Below are 23,950 nucleotides of genomic sequence, written 5' to 3' on the forward strand. Positions count from 1 at the left end.
GCATCAATGAGTGTCTTCTGCTCTTCTAAAAAACCCCTCCATCCCACTCCTACAACAACCAAATGCCACAAATTTCCTCAACTTGCTTCTTTCTCAACTCACCTACACCATCAAAATCAAGAGTAACATTTCAAATCCTACTCCAGGAAAACTATCTGGAAAGATCAAGTTTCAAAAAAATCAATGTAGGCAACATACCTCAAATTCCTTCACCTTTTCCATTGTGATCAAGCGCCTTGCTGTGTGACTGGAAAGCTTCTGCTCACAATTGCTAATAAGTTCCAGGCAAGGGTGCCAGGGTACCATCTCTTCAGTGTACCTGAAGACAGAAAGCTGACAGTTAGGAAAATCTCATGGTAGCAGTCACACAGGCACCACAGAAGCCGGGTGCGGTGCCCACACAATCCATAAGTCATTTGTAATTTACAAATACTTTATAAGTACTGGTACCAAAAACTGAAGTTCAATATTTTAACCCTTGAAGGGAAGGACAAAAGGACAGACAGCGAGAGACAGTGAAAGGAAAACAGATGGAGGGAGAAGGGAGGGACGAAGGGAGAATCTACCCATATGTTTTGATGAAGAATGTCAAACCACAGAACTACAAGATGGTGATATACCCTAATGGGGTCACAAAAGCAGATTAGACAGAAGTACATTCTATAACACACCCTTCACAGTCAAGAGGGATGACTCCTCTGAGGATTTTTATAAAGTCTACAATAGCATACATATACTTTACACTGAAAAATGAAAACATTCCTAAAAAACGCTAGTGATATCTTGAGACCTCCATTAAATATGTAAGTAAGTCTAAAGTTCTTTATCAAATAATTCAAATAACTAACAACAAATAAACACTACAGACTGTACTAATCCCAGGGTCACATTCACTAGGAATAACACTGGACAAGACACTGAGTGGATCAAGTGTTGCTAGAGGGCCATGTGCTACATGAACAGAGACGACTGGCATCTAGAAAGCAGGCCAGCAAGCACACTAGGCAAGAGTCCAGCAGAAGCAGCTAGCGATGGGAACACTGCTGGAGCAGAGTGGAGAAGAGCGGCAGGAATTGTGTGGGTGCCTGCAGAACACTGACTGCAGGTTTTACTTTCCCTTTAAAACCTTTATGTTTTCTGTAGTCTCTGCACATCTGTTACATGTATAACTTTAAACCTCCAACTAAAACTGAGACAGGTACTGACTATGCACCTTGAACTCAGCCAGCTGTTCTCATGTGTCAACATCACCCTGCCCACCGCTCTTGGGGATTCTTCCATGTCTCTCTGACCTTCAACTTTCTCCCCCTCACTGCCTCAATCACACGCTCAAAACATTCAACACTCACTCACCAAGCACGTTCATGCTGTACTTCACTCCATTATCAGGGGAAGGAATTCTCTTGAAGTCATTCTTTGCTCTTCCTTAGGGCACTCATGACAATTTCAGTTTTACTTCATCTAATAAGTCTTTAATACTTACTCTATAGTCAGAAATAACGTGCTTTTTAATAAAACTATTCCATATAAATTTAGATTCTCCACCGAAAAATATTTATGATATGAAGAAATAAGTTTCACATCATGACTGAGACTAAATTTTAAGATGAAAACAGAATCTTTAACTTTGAAATTAAACTTATATACAGCAAAATTAATGGATGTCTAAAACAGTATCTGTCATACTTGAATGTACACTTTTGGTTTTAGAAGAGAAGATCCTATTTTTCACTATGTAGCTCAAATTGGTCTCATAGTCCAGAACTTCTATGTAGAAATGTTAACTTTTTAAAGAAATTTAAAGACCATCTATTGACACTGAATCATGTTTTTTAAATGTCACTTAAATATAAACAAATATAAATTCCTCATACTTACGCCTCTTCTATAACTATAAAACAAAAAATAAGTCAAATCCAAATTTAATAAGCAATTTTAAGTTATATTAATGACATGAATAACTCTAATATTGCTCAAACAAGGTATCAGTAGCTAACTTTATTTTTTGAGAAGAGCCTGGTAGGCACAAACCACAGCATTTGTTTTAAAACCATATAAAATAGTGTTTGTTTGTTTAACCATAAAGGAACATTACTGATCGCTAGCATCTTACAGTCCCTCTCTGTATCTTAGACTGGTTGTAGGACACCTTCCTCTCCATACTATAATCCTAGGATTCATTCAAACCAGTAGATATCTGCAATAGCACTAATAATCTCCAGTATTTGATGTGGGATTCCCCTGTTTATTCTGTGAATACCATTGGTGAATAAAGAAACTGCCATGGCCTGTTGATAGGACAGAACTTAGGTAGGCGGGGAAAACTAAACTGAATGCTGGGAGAATGGAGGCAGAGTCAGAGAGAAGCCATGCAGCCCTGCAGGAGCCAGACGGAACTTTACCCAGTAAGCCACAGCCATGTGACGATACACAGATTACTAGAAATGGGTTAAATTAAAATATAAGAGCTAGCCGATAAGAAGTTAGAGCTAACAGGCCAAGCAGTGGTTTAATTAATACAGTTTCTGTGTGATTATTTCAGGTCTCAGCTGCCGGGTGGCCAGGAAACCAACAAGCAGTCTCCCCCAACAAGTACTATGTAATCACCTCTAGATTACTCAGAATACCCAATATGACAGAAATGCGACTTGCTACACTGCAGAGCTTTGGAAATGGCCAAGAATAAAGTCTATTCAGTACACGTAAAACTACTATAGTAGCCCAAACTCCATTTTGCATCTAAGATTGGCTAAATCCAGATTTAGAAACAACAGATATGGAGAACTAATTGTATATTAATGACCAAATCAATGGAACAAAGTACTTCAAAATAACATATTGAAAAAAATTAAAATAGTAGCTTAAAACCATCTTTCGTGTATATAAATAGTGTATTTTGTATCAGCAGACTGTTTGAAAACTGTTAAGTCTGTATTTTGCCTATACAATTATAATAATTCCTGATTAAGTTTTTATTACTATTACCCTATAATTTGTTATCTAGTTAAAACTAAAATCAGCCCAAACAGGCAAATCCAAACAGATTTAGATCAGTGGTTGTCAAAGACAGGAGGGGTGGCTCCACACTGGGTTTCTTCAACAATGAAAATGTTTACAGTGTGTGTGGGGGCGGGGGGAGGGTTTATAGTGGAGATGGCTGCACAACTTTGTGGAAATACATAAACCACAGGAAAGAAAAGTGTAGAGCGAGAATTGCATGAATACAAATTACATTCCAAATTTTTTAAAAGCAAAAATAGTTGTATCCATAAGCCCCTAGCTTTTTCATGTTTTAATTTCTTCCTAAATGTCATCAATCTCACCTACACATGAGAAACAAACTGTGAGCTTACTGAGTATTCTGAACTGTTTAAGGAATCATTCTTTCCTGTTTCCTTGTTCTCCTAATTGATATTAACCACCAGAATCTTACAGACTACATTAGAATGTTTTCCCCAAATCTTAATTTGAGACATGTTAGGTTTCTTGTCCATCAATTATTTCCTATGTGTCTGTGAGAGTACACATGACCTACATGTGGGTTTCCGAGAATGCCACAGAAGGGCCAGAACTGGGGTTACACACCAGTGATGAACACAGCCCACTGGTGGCTGTGGGAACTGACCTCAGGTACTCTGGAAGAACAGTAAGCACTCTTAACTGCTAAGCCGTATCTCCAGCTCCCATACTTTAACTGACAATAATAACATATAGTTATGTGGCATAATATAAAGTTTTGATATATGTATGTCATACTTTATTTAGTGAGTGTGGGCATGCAATCACCACAACACACCTGTGGAATTCAGAGAACAACTTTCAGGAGTCTTCAACCACATGGGCTCTGGGAATCAAACCACAAGTCACCTAACTTGTGTAACAAGCACCTGAATACACTGAATCATCTTACTGACCCTGCCATCACTTTCATCACTAACAGGAACAGATGGATTTTGTCCTTCACAATAGAAGCTTCTAGCCACTTTAGGAGTTAACTGGCACAATGAAATTAGATAACAACGTTCTATGATGTGATCTGGGGTCTGGACTATCTCAGGATGACGTTCTATAGCTCCATCTACTTACTTGCAAATTTCATAATTTTGCCTAACAGCTGAACAATATTCTGTTGTGTAAACATACCAGCTTTTCAGCTTTGTTTGAGTACTTTCTTCCTACTGGCCTTTTATACGGATACTATGTCTTTCCTTTTTTAAATGATAGCGTGTTTGCCTGCTTGTTCTCTAAAGAGACAAAGAACAGAGTGTGGAATTGCAGGGGTGGGGGGAGCAGGGAAGATCTAAGAGTTGGGGAAGGGAACATGGCAATCAATATATTGTTTACAATTTAAAAAAACAGAACAAAACAAAAAAGAAAGAATTGATAGATTTTTAACACCTAGGTAGCCGCGCATGACTTGAAATTCACTATATAGCTCAGGCTGGATTTGAACTTGAGATTCTCCTGCTTCAGACGCCTGAGTATTAAGATTACAATCATGTGCCTTCATATCCAACTCTTTGTCAACATTCCTGCAGTTCTAAGTATTTGGTCATTCTTCCTTGTATAATTTACTAGAATAGAAAAGTCACTGAAGAAATATACAGTAGCTACTTTTTAAGATCTTGAGAAACAGCTTAAATCTTCAGATTTCTTTAGGTGAAGTGCGGTAAAAGCTGTCCTCGGCATACAACATGCCCGTGACCCTGTAGAGGTCACAGCAGCTGTGCCTCGTGTTATTAAAACACTGTCCTGCGGGCACCATGTGCCACTGCTAGTGACAGGTGAAGACCTATCAGCAGCTGCGCCAAGACTGGGCCAATTACCCTTCTGTCACAGAGAGAGGGGCTCACTGGGCCCCACATCTCCCCAAGACTCACAGGCAATGGTTACTAGAGGAGAGGGCTTAGGAGGTCCCACCCCCAAGGGTATAAAGACAATTAACAGCTGCTATGGGAGACTGTTTTACTTCAGTGGTGTAGTGGTATATACGTTGCCTAAGTTTCTGTAAATAAACCTAATTAAAATCATTGTTTTTTACCAAGCAAGACATTTCATGGACTGTTTCTATGCTCTGTTGTTGGAATTATGTTTAGAACAAAGAGATATCTATTCGTGTCCTCAGGATGAAAAGTTCACACAACAACCCACAGGACACCTCAGACCAGATCTTGTTAACGCTCCCTCACCAAGATTAGTTTTTGTTCTGAGGGTGTCATATCAGGGTTTTAGGAGAAGAAACGCAACACTTAGCACCGAAGAGGAAAAGAGCCCATCTAAAGCTCAGTGTGGGAGAAGCTGCACTGTCCTTCCTATAGCTGCTAAGACATTTAACCATGGCTCGGCTGTCTTCCAGGAAAGGAGGAATTATAACGGGAAATGTGCAGATGGCTGGCATCCTTCATGGTTGCCCTGATTTGATTGGCAAACTGAATAAAGATAAAATGGAGGCAGGCAGAGCCTCACCACTTCTTCCAGCTGAGTGGAAAGGGTCCGACTCTGAAGAGTACATGCCATACCAATTCTAAATAGTGTCTCCTGGGTCAGAACATTTGGGACGTGTGAGTAGAATCAAATAGTGACAGGCAATAAGATGAACATGGAAGAGAACTGGGAGTGAGAGAAATACTTGTTGTGCTCACCTCCCCAAACAAGGCAGGCCTGTATGCACTAGAAGTTAGGAGGTTAGTCAATCCAGCAGAGATACCGGGACTGTGTGGCTTTGCTGAGCCCCCAGTGTGTCTCATCTTTATGATGTAGGAGACTCTAAGGGGTCTTAGTGACTTAGGCTGTCGTAAGTTCTCCATCAATCAAGATGGATTAGGAAAAACAGAGCAGATGATGGGTTCTGTCTAGGTCAAAGGCAAATGTGGCAGGAATTGTGTAGAGCTGGAATTTCCAAGAGGAGAACTTAACAGAAGACCAAAAGCGATAATAATTTCTCTAAGTCCCTAAAGCCTGAACAGCAATTTACCAATGGGATTTAAAGCATGAAAATACCAGGGCTTCCCACTATGACAACTGCTACTCAGAAAAGAGATTCTATGGAATGGGAAACACCACAGCCACTTCCCTAACACGGCAGAGAAGAAAGCCTATAGAAGACAGTGCAACGGGAGCGTCCCATGCTGAACTGCAGATTATTTGGGCTTAGAGAGATGACAGGGCAGGTACCTACTGTTTCCTGTTGGACCCCAGAAGCACTAGGTGCAATAAGCATCAGTGAATGGGAATGAAGATGGCGTAGTGTGAACGAAAAGGAGTAAGTGTGTCCTAAGAACGGGGAATTTCCCCCTGGGGATGGAGAGTCAAATGTGGCCCATGGAGGGGCCAGGTTTATTGACGCTAGGTGGCATGTGCTTGGAAGGAATGGACTGCAGTGAGCCCTCAGGGATCCTGCCCACACTGTGTAAAAAGGTCTCGTTATACAGTACTAACGCAAGTGTTTTACAGATTTAAAGAGTCATCTGAAAGGCAGGAAAGTACACCCCATAGGAGCAAGGATGGGAAATAATTGGGACAGGGTGCAGGGGTCAGATGTGCAATGATATTCTAGGGTGTTTTATAGCTACACAAGGTATAGGTAATATGTAATGAGTGATTGAGAAAATCCTACAGCAGTCTATGCCTGTAACATAAAACTATGGCTAACGACTGTGAACACAGGCATCTGGCATGAGGAGAAAAAGGCACTCCTGGAAGCCCTAAGGCAACTGAACAAAATCCCACTACCAGGAATTCCGGGATGCTTCCCTATGACTGTGGACCCAAAGACCCCACACACAGGATTTTGCCATTTATATTAATTGCATATGAGAACTGGATAGTAAGAGTCTAGTATAATGCCTAGATGCAAGAGTCTAATGAGAGGAACAGAGTAATGGATGATTCCATACCACTAAATCTAAATGAGCAAATGAAGGGAAGACTCTGTACAATGCAGACTCACAAATGCATAAAGAATGACGAATAGTTTATCACTTTCCACCACAACAGTAAAGCAGTGCTGTTTGTAATACAACGTGAGAAGCAAATAAAAGTTGTCAATGTGAGCAGGACTTTGATAGAGAAGATGGTGTCATTTCTAGAAATCTTCCGTATGAGAGGAAATAATGACTCAGAATAGAGACACCAGACAAAATGAAATGGCCAGATGATCAAAATTCAGATGATTTATAAAGGTCCCAGCTACTAAGATCAGTTTTACGATGCTCCCACAAAGAAAACATTTTCGTTCAGTCGAGTCACAGAGGAAACATCACAAGGCCTGGTGAGGGCTGGGACAGTTTCAATGAGAATGGTCCCCATAGCTTCACATATGCTTGGTTCACAGTTGATAGAACTGTTTGGGAAGAGCTAGGAGGTGTGGCCTTGCTAGATGAAGCATGTTACTAAGGGTACTCTCTGGTTTCAAAGCCCACAGCATTGAAACCAGTTAGAATTAATTGCTATTCTCTCTCTCTCTCCCCCTAGAGGAGCATATGTTAAGCTCTCAGCTACTGCTCTAGCACCATGCCTGCCTGCTCTTTGCCATGCCTTCCACCTTAATAATCATGGACTCTAACCCTCAGCAACTATGAGCCTCCAAATTAAATGCTTTCTTTTATGAATTGCCTTGGTCATTGTGTCTCTTCACAGCAATAGAAAAGCAACAGAAACAAGGGTCAACCCCAAAAATATTGGTCATGGACACTATAAAACTTCCATGACAATAAAGATAAGGAAAGGCTGAGAGACACCTAGACCAAAAGACACTGCAAAGGTAAGATAGCACAGTTTCCTGGAAGAACCCAGACCAGTAGAATCTGAAAGGCTCCCAGGAACAGACAGCACTGCCATTACCAATGTGATTTCCAGTTACAGCAGAGTTGGTGGCAGACAGGGTGGGAAGAGAGCATTCACTCCTAACTTTTCATATGGGTTCAGTAATATAGCCATATATAGGAGTGCGTAATCCCAGCACCTATAATCCCAGCATTCAGGTGGCAGAGAAAGAAGACTAGGAGTTCAATGCCATCTTGGGCAACAGGAGATCCTGCCTCAAAAACAAAGCAAAACAAACACACAAAAAGAGATTAATAATAATGGGTGTATACAGAATAGAAGAACGGCCATCTATGCTAGTATCTGAAGCATGTGTGCATGGGACAGAAAATCAGTGCTTTTTGTACTATATTGTAACGTTTTCTGTACATTTGAGAAGTCTTTCAGAATTTTTTTTAATTAAAGGACTGCAACTAGAATTAAAACGAAAGTCACTTCTTCCTGCCACAGGTAGAAGAGAAAGAGCTGAGAGATAGCAAGTAAGTACAAGATTTTCAGGTAGCATTTAGCAGAAGAAAAGGAAAACAAAAAGGCGGCTGGAGTGGCCGCGAGACTGCTAGCAGAAACCGTGCGCTTTCCGGGGAAGGGTAAGCACATTTTAGAAAACACTGTTAATGTAACAACCATTTCACATATAAGTGAGCAAATGCTCTCCTGAAAATTGTAATAAATCCTTATCTATAGCTGCATAGACCAGACAGCAGGATACACCACTGGGAATAAGAAATTCAATTAACTGGGCAGCTTTGAAAATTTAGGTAACTCATAGTACTTCTTGAAAACAATTTTCCTTGTTTTCTAAAATAAAGAGGCTAAATAACATTTTTTAGATTATTATGAGTGAGTGTGTGTGTGTGTGTGTGTGTGTGTGTGTGTGTAGCATGTGTGTGCCTAGTGACTACAAAGGCCAAAGCAGTCTTCCAATCCCTTGGAATTGCAGGTACAGTTATGAGCCACCTCTGCAGTGCTGGGACTTGACCCTGGATGTTCTGTAAGAGCAACAAGGGCTCTAAACCTCTAAGAAAACGTAAAGCCAACATTAAGTAATCTGATACATGTACTTATCAACTGATAAACAAATGCATAACCAAAGCTAGGCCAAAGTCACTTCAAATAAATGTTTATAAAATAAGCAAAAGCTATACACCTTCCAAATCCTAAGGTACCTAACCCACCACTGCTACCAGCGTCCTCAACTGTTTTTGAACAAATATATATTGAAAAGACAAGTATTAAAATACTTAATACCTTTCAAAAGATTTCTTTGGCAAATTAAAGAAATAACTAAACCATAATCTTAATACTGTCTTTTAAACTTAAGAACTTATCCTTTTTTAAAAAGTATGTGTGTGTGTATGTGTGTGTGAGAGAGACAGAGAGACAGAGACAGACAGACAGACAGACAGACAGACAGACAGAGGATGACTCATGGGAATCAATTCTCTCCTTCTACTATGTAGGTCCCAATGACTGAACTCCAATCACCAGGCCCGATGGCACACTTTTACCGACTGAACCTCCCTCTAGGCCCCTTTAATACCACATCTTACTCAGACTCCTTCTCTTCATCGATGCACACAGCTCTATTCAACAGTTGCCAGTTATTGAGGAACAAAGCCAATCATGTTCAACATAAAACAGCTTTAAATATATGCATATGTTTTATCTTGGTTTTAGGTTGTTGAAAATATTTATTGCATTTAAGGAAGTCATAAGAGGCAGGTAAGAAAGTCAGTACTAGAAATAACAGGCATAGGAGTTACTCAGGGACATTTCTGAAAATGACTTGTGTTCTGTGACTAGGCAGCAGCTACTAAACATCTATGATATACCAGACACTGAGCTAAAGGGTTGACAAACTTTTCAGGCAAAGAGCCAAAATGCAAATATTTTAAATTTTGTGGGTACATATATTTCTTTCAACTATTTTTTTTTAAATATTATATAGCCTAGACTAACCTCAAAATCAAGAGGTAGCCATGTTGACTTTGAATTCTGACCTCCCAGCTATGCCTTCCAAGATAACAAACATACTATCATGCCCAGATTATCTGGTACATTTTTGTGAGTTTTCTAACAATTAGTTTTGAAAAAATGTAAAAAAGTAGTTATGCTCAATCAACATATAAAAACAGTATGAAAAGCATACCTCTGTCCCAAAGGTGGTGGTTTGGCCAATACCTTACATTAAAAAGTTCAAAAACACCCAACTAATAAGAGGAAGGGGACTATTTTGGACTAGTATATAAACAAACCAAGGCTACTGATAAACAGTAAATATAAAAATAGGAGCAAAGTTAGAGATAAAAAAACAAAGATGATTAAAACATGCAAGTACAATAGAAAATAACATTAAAAATAAAGACTACATACTCCGGCGTATATACTGGTAACCAATAGACTAGTCTTCCACCCAGTACGAGGGTCTCAGCTGCAAAGTTTAACAGGTCCAAAAACATATCACTCAGATGATAACTCAAGGAGACAGGAACGTGGCTTTCTGGACTAACAGAAAACAAATATTACAAAATCGGTAAAAAGTTTAAAATTGCTCACAGTAATTATAAAAGAAAAAAATCAATAAGTTTTTCAAGGTGATAACTCGTTACATTTAAATTTCACTTACCACTTTTCTATTCCCTTTGGTATTTCCTTCTGTGAACCTGACCTTCTTGTAGATTCTCTGATACCATATGGAGCTAGGCAGGAAAAAACAGCAGGACAGTCAAGTCAGCCCATCACCAATGAGGGACAGGTACACATCACAGGCGATCAAATGTGATAACCACGAATGGAAAGAATCATTACCCATGCATCATTCCACCCGTAAATATTTAACAAAAAATGCTCAGGAAGGGACAACTTTGTCTTCAAAAATCTCCACAATATAAAGACACAATAAGGTTGTGGACATACTGTTAAGTAACAAAGGCCCAAAATTTATTAAATGCAATGTCTGACTCTGAAGTAAATCCTGAATTCAAGGGAAAAAGTAGTTCATAGTATTTGTGGTTTAACTGACAAAACTGGCTAACAAACTGTTGATTATTGTGTCAACTTAGTAAAGTTGATTGCTAATCAAAAAAGAAAGATAAAACCATTAAGCCAGGCGGTGGTGACACATGCCTTTAATCCCAGCACTTGGGAGGCAGAGGCAGGGAGATCTCTGTGAGTTTGAGGCCAGCCTGGTCTACACAGCTAGTTCCAGGACAGCTAAGGCTGTTACACAGAGAATCCCTGTATCAAAAAAACAAGATAGATAGATAGATAGATAGATAGATAGATAGATAGATAGATAGACAGACAGACAGACAGATAGATATACTGTGGCTAAGATACTATCTTTTTTCTCAGAAAATCGACAATAAAGTATAGGAAGAAAAATACCATACTGGGAGAAAAAAACAGTAAATAATAAAAGATTCCAAATTGTCATAATGTATATTCACAATGGTATCTTAATGCTGTAAGAAATTTCTTGTTAGATTTGAAATCCTCTAACGCAAAGAACAAAAAATGGCTGAGACAAAAGGTCTTAACTTTGCATTATTTACCAATTACTACCAAGATTTTAATTACAAAAATTATTACAAAGATTATTAGCAACCCTGTGAAAAAGGCACATCTGTTTTGACAGGGTGCCCCAAATGCGGACGATTCACGAGCACAGAACCTAAGTTTTCATGTAGTGTTCTAGAGCTAGTTGGTGCAGGAGCCCAGAAGTTTGCACAACCCCACTCTCTATGTCCAGAAAGAAGATGCTGGTGAAAATAGGTACTATAGAGAGAGGCTTACCTAAATGGAAGATTGCTGAAAGCCAAGAGATTGACACAGAAACCACAAACAACACTAGCTCTAGTTGACACACTGATGGCCAGTAAAAATACATGATTAAAAAATAAATGGGAGGGAAAATGAATGGCAAATTATGTACAGACTGGAAATAAATGTATTTGCTAAAATGAAACCACAAACCCTTAAGTACTAAAATTAACAACCTGCCTTCTCGTCATAATTTTTGTATTGGTTTTGAAGAAGAGTGGGAAGAACCCTAGTACAAGTGGGCGTTTCTCATATGTTGATATATTTTATACTTAAAATGTACCAATTTCAGAAAACTAACCCCCTTCCTACTTTGTAGAAAATAAACTCACGATCTGTGATGATTGCATCAAAATACGTTCCCTTCCTCCAGGAAGGCTTAGAGGCATCTGAAACCAAGACATCAAGATAAAACTTCTCTAAGCCATACTGACGAAGATTTGCCCTGATGTTTTCATCTGGTCCTCGCCATTTCTGGTTTTTTCTACTAGCTTTTCCTAAAGAGAAAGAAAATGAAAGTAGAAAATTATTCCATCAAACAAAGCATCATTCTTTTCTTTAGTTTAGCCGAAAATAATTTTATGCCCATGCAAACCCACATTTACCCACATAAAATGTGTGTTCGTTTGTAATCTTAATTGTATGCACACAATTAAGCAAATATTTCACCTTATTATTTTGAACAGTAAAATGCACCTTATTAAAACAACCAATACTTTCCAAGTATGAAGTATTCACCAGTAAGCTGCATAAGTGAGTAGAACATGGACCTATCCTACCAGAAGAGAGTTCATGTTGAAAGTGTTTGATCAGAAAAATGAAACAGAAATGAAGAAGGCTAACTTGTGAAACACAGCAGCTTTGACCATGAAGAAGGCAGACAAATGAAAAAATTAATGATGAAAAATCAGTGTACACAGAAAAAATGAAGAAGCTCAAAAGCTTAGCACATAAGAGACCTAAAGGAAAGATGATGATCATGTCAGTGATAAGATTAGAGAAACCCAAAGAAAAAAACAGCTTAATAGTCAAATCTGAGATATATAACCACCCCCCATACAAATACCACACCATACCCATTACACATACACACAACCACAAAATGGCACTAGCTAAAAAAGAGAATCACTGGGTAGCTGAACGCTGGAATACACACTTGGAGCCATCAGTATTTAAACAAGTGGAATAGGTGAGAATGAATAAATTTCAGCCTAGGTGTCAGCTACCCAAGAGCTTGCTCTAGTATTACTCTTATTCTTGAGGCAGGGATGGAACTCACAGAAACCCTCCTGCCTCTGCCTCCTGTAGCCATGTACCACCATGCCCAGCAATTATACACTTTTATATTATGATCAACTTTACAGTAAAACAAAACTTAAAAAGAAAATCAAGAAGATGAAAAACTCCAAACAACATTGAAATAGGGATTAAAAAATGGATGCTGGCCAGGTAGTGGTGACACACACCTTGAATCCCAGCACTCCTGAGCCAGAGGCAGGTGGATCTCTGAATCTGAATTCAAGACCAGTCTGGTCTACAGAGAGAGTTCTAGGACAGCGACAAAAAAAAAAAAAAACAACAAAAAAAACAAAACTCTTTGTACAGTCAAACAAACAAACAAACAAAAAATGGATGCCAAGAGAAAAAAATAGTATGTGAAGAGAAATGAAAGAAAACCCCAGGTCTTAAAGAGACGGAAATAAAACTGTCAGAAGGGTAAAAGCAGTACCCAGTGAGAACACTGTCCCAGAAAGAAGGAAGGCTTATGACAGTCAACAGAACAGGGTGCCTCTGTGACCTCTGTGGGCGTTCTGGGCTAAATGGTGGGCACAGGTGCTCAAGGTCACAGACGATGAGAAAGTGAGACCAAAGCAGACAGCAGGTTTCCAGGCATGTGGGCAAAAGGAAAATACAGCTAAAGGGACCCTATAAGACTGACAGGAAAGGCTTCTAGCTGCCCGACTGGAACAAACATGAGATGACCATACGGTATACCTAAGAGATCAGAAACCGGGAGCAAAAAGAGTATCTTGTTCTAAATCGCCCATTTATGAAAAATATTCAAAACTATAACTTTGTCTTTCCTTAGTATTATTAAGCTCCTTAAGATTCAAGACATAGTGTAACAAGCCATTAATTCTGCACACAACAGCTTGAGCAACAGAAAGTATAATAAAACGTCACCTTTAACCTACACTGAATGAAGGAAATTGTTTAAGAACTCATTCAAGATACAATAGAGGAATACTAGCATAGAGGCAAACAATTTCAAAAGCATGAATTTATTTGGTAATCTTAATACTACCCCATTATGAGAAATATACTTTTTTCACTCTGATTTAATGCCATCTAATCACAGACCATTAGTGAAGCTTCCCAATTTTTAGGTTTTTTCCGTAACTGCCACAAAATCAAAGTGGATCATGTTTCAGGTTACCCTCATTTAAAGGCAGAACTTTTACATTTGTAGACACCTCAAGTTTTTCAAGCATGTCCGGATCACAAAAAATTAAATTTTTAAATGTTATTCAAAAACTAAATATTAATCCAACCTATACTCACAGCATGATTACCAAGTAAAACAATGATGATAATCTTAAATAGAGACTACCTATGTTTTCTTTCTTTTTTAAAATTTATTTTTACGTTCATTTTGCGTGCAAGTATGTGAGGCTGTCAGAAGCCCTGGAACTGGAGTGACAGACAGGTGTGAGCTGCCATGTGCATGCTCGGAACTGAACCTGGGTTCAGACAGGGCTTTTCTGTAGTTTCGGAGTCTGTTCTGGAACTCACTCTGTAGATCAGGCTGGTCTCAAACTCACAGAAATCTGTCTGCCTGTGCCTCCTGAGTACTGGGATTAAAGGCGTGTGCCACCACGGCCCAACTCAGTTTGCCATTTAAAAAACAAAAAAGAAAAAACAAAACTTCTCTTATTAGGATGACAAGTTCCTGACTGGGGATGGTGAGATTTTTTTCTATTCATCTTAATATTCTTCTAGTTTACCTTGTACCCCCTGAGTAATAATGTCATAAAATGGAGACACTCAAGGAAGCTTTGTGGTAAAATTACCCTAAAATGTTGTGCTTTAAACACTAGAATGTCACATAAAACTACTTTATTATTTTAAAGGACCATTTGGCTTAACAACAAAGACGTCAACACCGTAATTTCTACTCACCCAAGCCATGAACCGTGTTGTAGTCGATGTCCGTCCCACACACATATGCGCCAAAGTGAGCAGACGCGATCAGGAGCCCACCTGGAAAAGCACACAACTGTGACTATCAGCCAGAGTCCCACACTGCTCCTGTCCTGATTTATTCTGATCCAGAGCTTAGGAAATAGCTGCAGGTAGAGTACCCTGGAATAACACCAAGCTAGTCAATTTAGCAAAGCTAAGAACTGAACAAATAAACCCAAAACTGAACTCACTAAATTGGCTACAAAGCAGAGAATCAATGTATATAATGGCATTGTTATTTCATACTACCTAAGGAACTTTACTTTTTTGTTCAAAATAATGTATATTTTGACATTTTCAGATTACCTTAGATTATTAAAAAAACATTTTGCTCCCTTTTCAATGTGAACATGCAAGTCTGTAAACACAAAGATTTAAAATAAACTAAAAACTGGGTTTGAATTTCAGAAAACTAAAGTGAACATATTTCACATATGCAATACTAACTTTTAGAAGCTAAAACATGGCCTGTCATGTAATTATCTCTTAGTATACACTATAAATATGAATTTCTGAGTAACTTATCCAGTTAATATCATTTTTCCATTAAACAGTGCTATGGCTAAAGTAAAAGTAATGTTCCAATATAAACTGAACAGACTAAGGAATATGACAGATGTGACCAGTCCAAATATAAAGGAAAAGCTCTAACAATTAAAAATGAAATGCCTTAAAATAAAAACAAATATTTTTAAATTTTTAAGAAAATTTCATACTTAAATAAAATATAGTAATTATTTTTTATTAAACTCCACATTTTTATGTATTCAAATTAAAAATGCTTTTTGTGCTTGATCAGTCCCCAATTACAATACAGAAAGATGACAGCAGAGTAGAAATGAGAAATTCACATTTAGACTATAAGGTGCGCACAACCTTGGACAAAGGGCAAACTCTAGGGTTTTCCTTCCCACCCTTTTAAAATGTAACCTCTAAAATATAAGATGTTCAATGCCTTCATGGGGTCAAGATTTACAAATCACATATCTACAGCAATTTAAAACTAGTCAGGGAAGAGTATTCTGAAAACGCACTAACTAGTTTCCTACTGTTTCCCTTGAAAAATGCTGGCCTCAAAGTGCAGTAGAAACCAAACCCCAGGTCTTCTCACGCTAACCCCTGAAGCATTTGTGAGATGCAGTGTAAAAGAGACCTCATAGTTCTTGGTCTAGAGACGGGATGGTCCGTAGTCCGAAAAGTACTAAGTATTGTGTGATGGCGTGTGAGCCTCACAAGGTCACTCCACCCAAATCACAAGGCATTGCTACAATTCTGCCCATCAAGGCAGATACTCACCTAGAAGAACTAGTTGTCAAGGGAACAGAAAAGCTTCCCTGTGCTTCCTTAACCAGAACCTTATCCATTGCTTAGAGGGACTTTTGAGAAGACTCAATTTACAGTACACTGCTGAAAGGAGACGAATAAGCTGTTAGACTCACCTGATACCTGGTGGCTTTTTAAGCTTTTAACTTTTTAAAAATAAAATCATAATCAACTGGTTTCTCTGAATTGATCACTGGGTAATCACTATCAGTCATCTATTGCTCTTTCAGTTACAGCAGTTTTCGTATTTTGTTATACCTTCCATGGAATTTTCTCGGGCAAATAGGGCAGTAAAAACAGAGGGTGCCATGTTGAGAAGGCAGGAAAATGACTCGCCCATTTTTGCTATCCAAAAGAAATATGAATACCACAAACGGGAGTTAGACTAACACTGAACGTTTCAGTTTCTTGTTACTTACACAGTAACTGTTTTAAGAATACAATGAGTGGAATTTATTCCATACTATAAAACTTAATTTAGGAGTTTCATCTCTGGAGGGCTAGGGGGAAAGCTTTGAAACTGAGGAAATGTGAAACTAGTCTTTGGTTTTGCTAAAGGGGTGGGAAAAAGAAAAAGAGGTTGGTAATTCTGTTGCCATTACTTTTCACTCTATCTGTTTTATCCCTCTGAAAAAGGGCTCTGAATTCTCTAAATGAACCAGCAGCCCGAGCACTAGAGTACCGCCAAAGGCAGCAGCACAACTAGACCAGCCACAGGATTTAGGGAAAGAAACTACAGAGAACTATGAACTACTGTAATGATCTACTGAGAACTACTAACGGTAGGATTTTCCTTACACCTACGATCTCCCTTGGGTAGACTCTTAGTACTTGAGAAGAGTCAAAGCTATGGCTTCAGAGCTCTAGGCCACATAAAATAGTGAACACAACTCATCTCGATCATTTTAATTATAAAAAAATTATACATATTGCAAATTTAAGCTGCAATCCCTTTGCTGCTGCAATAGCAGCAGTTTACAAATATTTTGGAAATCAACCCAAGAGGGGACTAGAAAATGAATTCATAGGCAAACTCTCCATCATCATTTAGTATTAGCTATATCTAACATGTTCACCAAAAAGTATCCAAGTCTGTAAGAAAGTAAAAATTAAATAATGATAGTAGCATAGTCCACTGAAGGTCTACAAGTTTTCAAATAACATTCTAACATGATATGCATACATTACCTCCCTCAATCTTTATAACATATTACTATGGCCAATTTACAATGACAGAACTGCAATCTACACAAGAATTTTGTCCGAAGTCACCTTGTTGGGAAAGTAAACTCACACTATATATGATTTTCTTTATACTCTAGTATCTCTTCTAGGTCAGCATCAATTGAAGTTAAAAAAATATATTAGTTTATATTGCACTAAATTGCTGGTATAGATTTAGCTGTCAAATGCCCTTCACAGATGAGTATGCTTAAGTGTTGGTCCTCATGGTGTTTCTATCGGTACTCTGGCTTAGAAGAAGGGCCTTTAGCCAACAGGGTTACTCTAATGAAGAGGATTATAAAACCCAGACCTTCCTTTTGCTCCTTGGCTATGAGATTAGCAGCTAATTCTACTCTGTGTCCCTTAACACTGTCTTGACATCAAACAAGAGTCTACAAGCAATGGTCTGCCTACCTAAAAGTAAAAAGCAAAAAATAAACTCTTTTCTTTGTAAATTCTATCATATATTTCATTACAGTAACAGAAAGTTTATTAGCATACCAGCTAGATAAAATAGAAGCAAATTGTTTTACTAAGCAAATTAGTAAAACTGTGTATCCAGTTCATAATAGTTCACACCAACATAGGTGTTGTATATTTTCATGCTAACCATAATAGTGTACTTTTTGACCACCGAGAGTGGACCCAATGGGAAGTTTCCTCTCTACTCAGAAAATGAAAAAATGTAATATTTTAAAGGTGACTTAAGTGAGAATATATTTGCCAAAACAGAAAGGAAAGTGCATTTTTGCAGGTCAGAATATACCTCCAAGCAGCAGCAAACTGTCTAAAAGAAAAGGGAAAGATGTTTCAGCAAGAAAAGATATCAACCTGCTCTGCAGCCTTGAGAAAAACCTCAGCCATGGCTAGTTCAATGTTAATTCATTTGGGAAACTGCACACATTTCGGTCTGGACCATTAAAAGAGACACACTTGAATTAAAAACAACAACAACAAAAGAGACCCTAATATATGGAAATCAAAGGTAAAACCATCATCAAAGAGGATGGAAAACCCATGGGCTTGGAGAAGGCACAGGGCTACTCATCTAGTTTTATCCAAGACACAAGCTGTCTGTGAATCAGTTCCATGAGGAGACCAATGACCCTTGAGGGTTTCTATTCAAAATTAGGGGTTATAACCAGTTTAAAGTTAGAAGTGTCAAAAACCAACTTATATCCTAAAGCCAAATTTAAACCATAAACACAGATTGTGAGAATATATTTTAGTGGTATAGCTTCTAAAGATTCACCTGTCATTTGATCTTCCTCTTCTATGTGAGTAGTGAGATGGCCCGTCCAAAGCAGGAAGCCATGCACAGCAGGGAACCATGCACAGCAGGGAGCCATCCAAAGCAGGGAGCCAGGTATCCTTACCCCTCACCATGAATAAGGTAGCCAGCACCTCAACTGCTGTGAAGTGGAATTTGACAATACTCCTAGGCTCAACTGCATCAAGAGCACAATCCCTTTCCTCCCCTACTATGACAATGTTCTTTTTAAACTCTAAGGTTGAACCTAAGTGTGCACAAATATTACATAATTCCAAAAACCTGTTTTTACTTCATAAAAAGGGCTGGTTTGTTTGTTTGTTTTAAGGTTTAAAAGTGAACCAAGAAGATGGCTTAGTGGATAAAGTGCTGGTGGCAGAAGCTTGATTACCTGAACTGAATCCCTGGAACCCACAGAAAGGTGGAAGGAGAACCAACTGACTTTCGCATACCTACAGTGCCATGACTGCACCCATCACATGCACATGCATGCACACTTATGTTTACACACACACACAGACACACACACACAGAGCCATTTTTATTCTCTTCTGTACTTTTAATCCATACATGTATTCTATACTTTGTTCAAATGATCTCTTTCTCATACATACCTGGGTACTGGTAGTTTCCAATATTTTATACTTGAAAATAATGCTTACAATGAGCAATCATATATATATGTGTGTGCATGTATGCTTGTAATTTACAAACTAGAGCGCTCGTGTAAATTTCGGGAAGTAGGATTGCTAGGCTAAAGGGAATATGTTAAAAGGAGAGAGAAACCACAATAAGAAATAAAATTTTTAAACCTTAAAAACAAAATAAAAGTTAAGAGCTAAGCTTCTAGAGAAAGACAAATCATGACCATTCATCACATCCAAAAGAATAAACCCCAAATAGATCAGAGTTCTAAAACAAACAAACAAAAATATAAACAGCTTCAAAGGGACTAGAAGAAAGCATAGTTGAATCCTTTATAGCTTGAGAAGAGGGAAAACTTACAATGGAAGAAAGCAAATGCTGTCAAAGTAAATGACAACAATATGGAAAGAAGTATTGTGATTTATTACAGAAATACTGGAAGAAGAAGTGCTAATATCTCTATAAAGTATCTTTACATAAGGCAGGAGGCAAAAGACATAAACCTCTACTCAAAATACCTGCATAATGGCCCTTAAAAAATGCCAAGACAATTTATTTTTTATACATTTCCACCTAAGAAATCAGGAAAACTACAAAAGCTTAAGAATAGTGTTGCGGGAGGTCCTTCCGCTCCTCCAGCCAATAGCCGCCGAGATACCAGCCCATTGGGGCGTGGTCTCTTTCCCTTTAAAAAAGCGGCAGCTCCCACTACAGAATATATTTTTTAGTAGTAAACTTGCAGAACAAGAACTCTCTTACATGGCTGCAGAAATCCAAAGCTGAATAGTAGAGAATTTATTTAGTAGCATCTAGCAAAATTACATATTCCATTTAACTTAGCACTCCTACTTCTCAAAATTTACACCAGAGCTCTAGCCTCAAAATTACAAAGGTAGGGGTGTGTGTGTGTGTGTGTGTGTGTGTGTGTGTGTGTGTAATATAGTCATATGATTGCTCATTGTAAGCATTATTTTCAAGTATAAAATATTGGAAACTACCAGTACCCAGGAATGTATAGGAGATCATTTGAACAAACTATAGAATACACATATGGATTAATACTACAGAAGAGAATGTAGCTCAGTGACAGAGTGTTTGTATTTTCTCTAGTACCACATACAACAAAAGAATGGGGACAATATCTAAACAGAAAAAGATTTCTACGAAATACTGTTAAATGGAAAACAACATCAACAAACAAAAAAAACCAAGAGACAACATGTGGAGTATCAAACATTTTATATAATAAAAACTATGAATAAGAAATTGTACCTACATAGGCATATCACTAGGAAAAGAAAATAGAATCAATTAGCAAACAAGGTTGTTCACCAAAAAAAGAAACAAAAAGGAGAGCACATTATTGTGTAGATGAGAGTGAATTCTGCTTGTGTAAATGTCAACACAATAAAAAGAAGTAACAGCAGGAGCAGAAGGCAGAGATCTAATGAAGCCAAGTGACTTTCAAAAGGAGAAAAAAGCAAGCACAGAATTTGACTTTATAGCTCCTTAAGCATGGACAGAAGTGAAAATATATCTTAAGTTGTTTATGGTAAGTATGGTAGTTTGGATGAGAAATCCCCTACAAACTCAGATTATTTGAATACTTGGTCCTAGTTGGTGGTGCTGTTTGGGAATGTTTAGGAGGTACAGTTTGCTTGAGGAAGATGTCACTGCGCACGGGCTTTGGGAGTAGAAAGTCTTGTCTATTTCCAATTTGTTCTTTCTGCTTGGTACTTATGGTAAAAGATGTGAACTCTCAGCATCCTTGTTCCTGCCACCTGCTGCCACACTTTCCCATCAGGATGGATTCCTATAGAACCATTGAGTCCAAACAAACTCTTCCACCATGACTTGCCTTGGCCGTGGTGTTTTATCAGAGCAACAGCAAACAAATAGGATTCTTTCCCCCCAGTGGCATCGACAAAGAATCCTGAATATTTTAGAAAATTACAGAAATGAGCAAAAGAGCAAACATGCTGAACATAAGAACTGGGATTCTCCCTGAAGAGAAAGGTAAACATCAACAGGACTGGAACAGGGAGGAAACGAATCTGTGGTCATCAGCAGAAATATCTGCTACATGTGTAAACCTATGATTTCTAATAAGTCTATGTGTAGGCTTATATGTGTGTATATGCATGTGTATTTCCATTTGCACTAGCATGTATAGTACGTTTATACACATGTGTATTTCTTTGCTTACCCTCGGAGAAGTTTTAGAACCTAATCTTGGTTTTTGATACCATCTCCCCACTAAAAGAAACAAGGGTTACTAGGAGAAATGACTGATACCAGGGCTTTGGTATGAAAAAAAAATAAAATGAGCCAGAAATTTTAAAAGTTCTCTAAGGGGGAAAAAAAAGTGACAGGTCACAAAGACAGACTCAGTGTGAAAGGGGTAGGCAGAGCCAGGCTCACAGCGAATTGGCCCAATGGCTAATAGCTAATAATGAAGGGTATCAGAACTTCTACATCACCTGACACAAAGGGACAGACTTAGTAGTTCCTGTTGATAATAAGTGAAAGCAACAGAAAGAGAATAAGTGATAAGTGCTAAAGTGGAAAAATCATCAAGGAAAAGACTGATTGAAACAAGAATCTTGCCACTGGATGCTAAATCTGACTTGACAAGATGAAGAGACACCTGGATAAGGAGCAGTATATTTACAAGCTCTTAATGTACCTCCCACAAATGCTTTAGATCAACTCTGCAAGAATATAAAATATAACAGTAACTAACCATCACATATGGAAAATCAAATTCAATTGGTACCATGCTGAAAAAAATTAGTACTAATAATAAAGCAGAGCCGGGCGGTGGTGGCGCACGCCTTTAATCCCAGCACTCGGGAGGCAGAGGCAGGCGGATCTCTGGGAGTTCGAGGCCAGCCTGGTCTACAAGAGCTAGTTCCAGAACAGGAACCAAAGCTACAGAAAAACCCTGTCTCAAAAAACCAAAATAAATAAATAAATAAATAATGAGGCAGAGAAGCAGGGTATGCAAGCCTCAAGGACATAACATCTCTAGTGGGAATGAATAACCCATTCCAAGGAAATTCAAACCACTCAAATGAAAACTATTTTAATCTTAAAAGTGTTAATAATGTTCCAAATCAAAACGACTTTAACAGTAAAACACAACACCCAACTGCAGAATATAAATAGATAAATGCAAATATATATAAAATTCTTATTCTTTTTTTTGTTTGGGTTTTATTTTATCTTTTTATTTATTTATTTATTTATTTATTTATTATGCCCACAATATTCTGTCTGTGTGTATGTCTGCAGGCCAGAAGAGGGCACCAGACCTCATTACAGATGGTTGTGAGCCACCATGTGGTTGCAGGGAATTGAACTCAGGACCTTTGGAAGAGCAGGCAATGCTCTTAACCACTGAGCCATCTCTCCAGCCCTAAAATTCTTATTCATAAGAATGTATACTGATGTGTTTGAGAGAGGAAGGTAAAACATGCAATGCTCAGGGGCTGAAGAGATGGCTCAGGGGTTAAGAGCACTGGCTGACCTCCCAGAGGACCCAATTCAGTTCCCAGCATACACATGACAGCTCACAACTGTCTGTAACTCCAGTTCTAAGTGGATCCAACACCATCAACAGACATACATGTAAGACCAAACATAAATAAATAAATAATATTTTAAAAAACCAAAGTAAATGTAACCTTCACATGATTCAAGAAAAAAATATAAATAAAATAAAATGATAAGGTAAAAGAAGCCAAATATTAATAAGCGCTTAAGGTGGGATTGGATATGTGGATATTCTTTGTTCTTATAATTTGTAAGTAAACTTGATATTGGTTCCAATAGCAAGCTCAAAATGTGAGAATGTGTTTAGGGAAATGAAGGTAGAGAAGAACAAACCAGCACGCTGAGAGAGGTCCGCGGAAACATGCCAGAAAGTGCACTGGTGAATTAGCTCAAAACAAATTACAAAAATGTCTTCCACCCCTAGGAACTCTAGAACAGATGCCACTTCTTCCTAATCACATTTGGCCAAACTCCTGAAGTTAATTTAGGTGCAAGTAGTGGCCAGTAAACTTTATACAGAGAGAGACACAGACAGTTCTGCAGAAGCAACAAATACATGAACTAATGGAGTCTGATCGCAAAAGCGATATACTGGGTAACCCTGACCATGTCACATAGCCTCTCCTTGCATGGCAATTTCTTCAGGAAGATTTCAAAGTGTCTTCACTGCTGGATGTCATCAGTATTAGAGAACAATATAGTACTGACCCACAGACTCAACAGGCACTGACCTTGCATCTCCTCTGCTCCCAAGACAGCTGTGGTGACACTAACTAAACAGCAATGGGTTTTGTCAGATAAAATTTAAATAAGAGTATTGCCTGCCTAAGGGCTACATCAAACAAGAAAGCAATCTGAGAAAAGGAAAACATCAGAATCAGATGAAGTCAACTTGGAATTTCAGGCTTTCCATAGACTTAATAAGGAGAGCATCCCAGGGAAGTTCAGAAGAACGTGGGTTATGGTGTCAGCAAGCAGACTCGAGACCATGGCAACTTAGTCACCTTTAGTTTCACACTTACTCAAAAACTCCCACAAACAGAA

At 38.3% G+C, this 23,950-nt stretch overlaps 1 protein-coding gene across 3 annotated transcripts in view; it reads right to left on the reverse strand.

The window, feature by feature from the left end:
• Trmt11 (tRNA methyltransferase 11 homolog) overlaps positions 1-23,950 on the reverse strand; it is a 49,877-nt gene that overhangs the window by 14,139 nt on the left and 11,788 nt on the right. For all 3 annotated transcript variants that reach the window (XM_057761655.1, XM_057761657.1, XM_057761656.1), the window contains exons 8-12: positions 14,827-14,907; positions 11,979-12,143; positions 10,451-10,523; positions 10,198-10,329; positions 199-319 (exon numbers count right to left, since the gene is read on the reverse strand). In XM_057761655.1, the coding sequence (XP_057617638.1) occupies positions 199-319; positions 10,198-10,329; positions 10,451-10,523; positions 11,979-12,143; positions 14,827-14,907 (572 nt within the window). The remainder of the gene's footprint in view (positions 1-198; positions 320-10,197; positions 10,330-10,450; positions 10,524-11,978; positions 12,144-14,826; positions 14,908-23,950) is intronic.

This window comes from Chionomys nivalis, chromosome 2, assembly GCF_950005125.1.
Source record: "Chionomys nivalis chromosome 2, mChiNiv1.1, whole genome shotgun sequence".
Taxonomy (NCBI): domain Eukaryota; kingdom Metazoa; phylum Chordata; class Mammalia; order Rodentia; family Cricetidae; genus Chionomys; species Chionomys nivalis.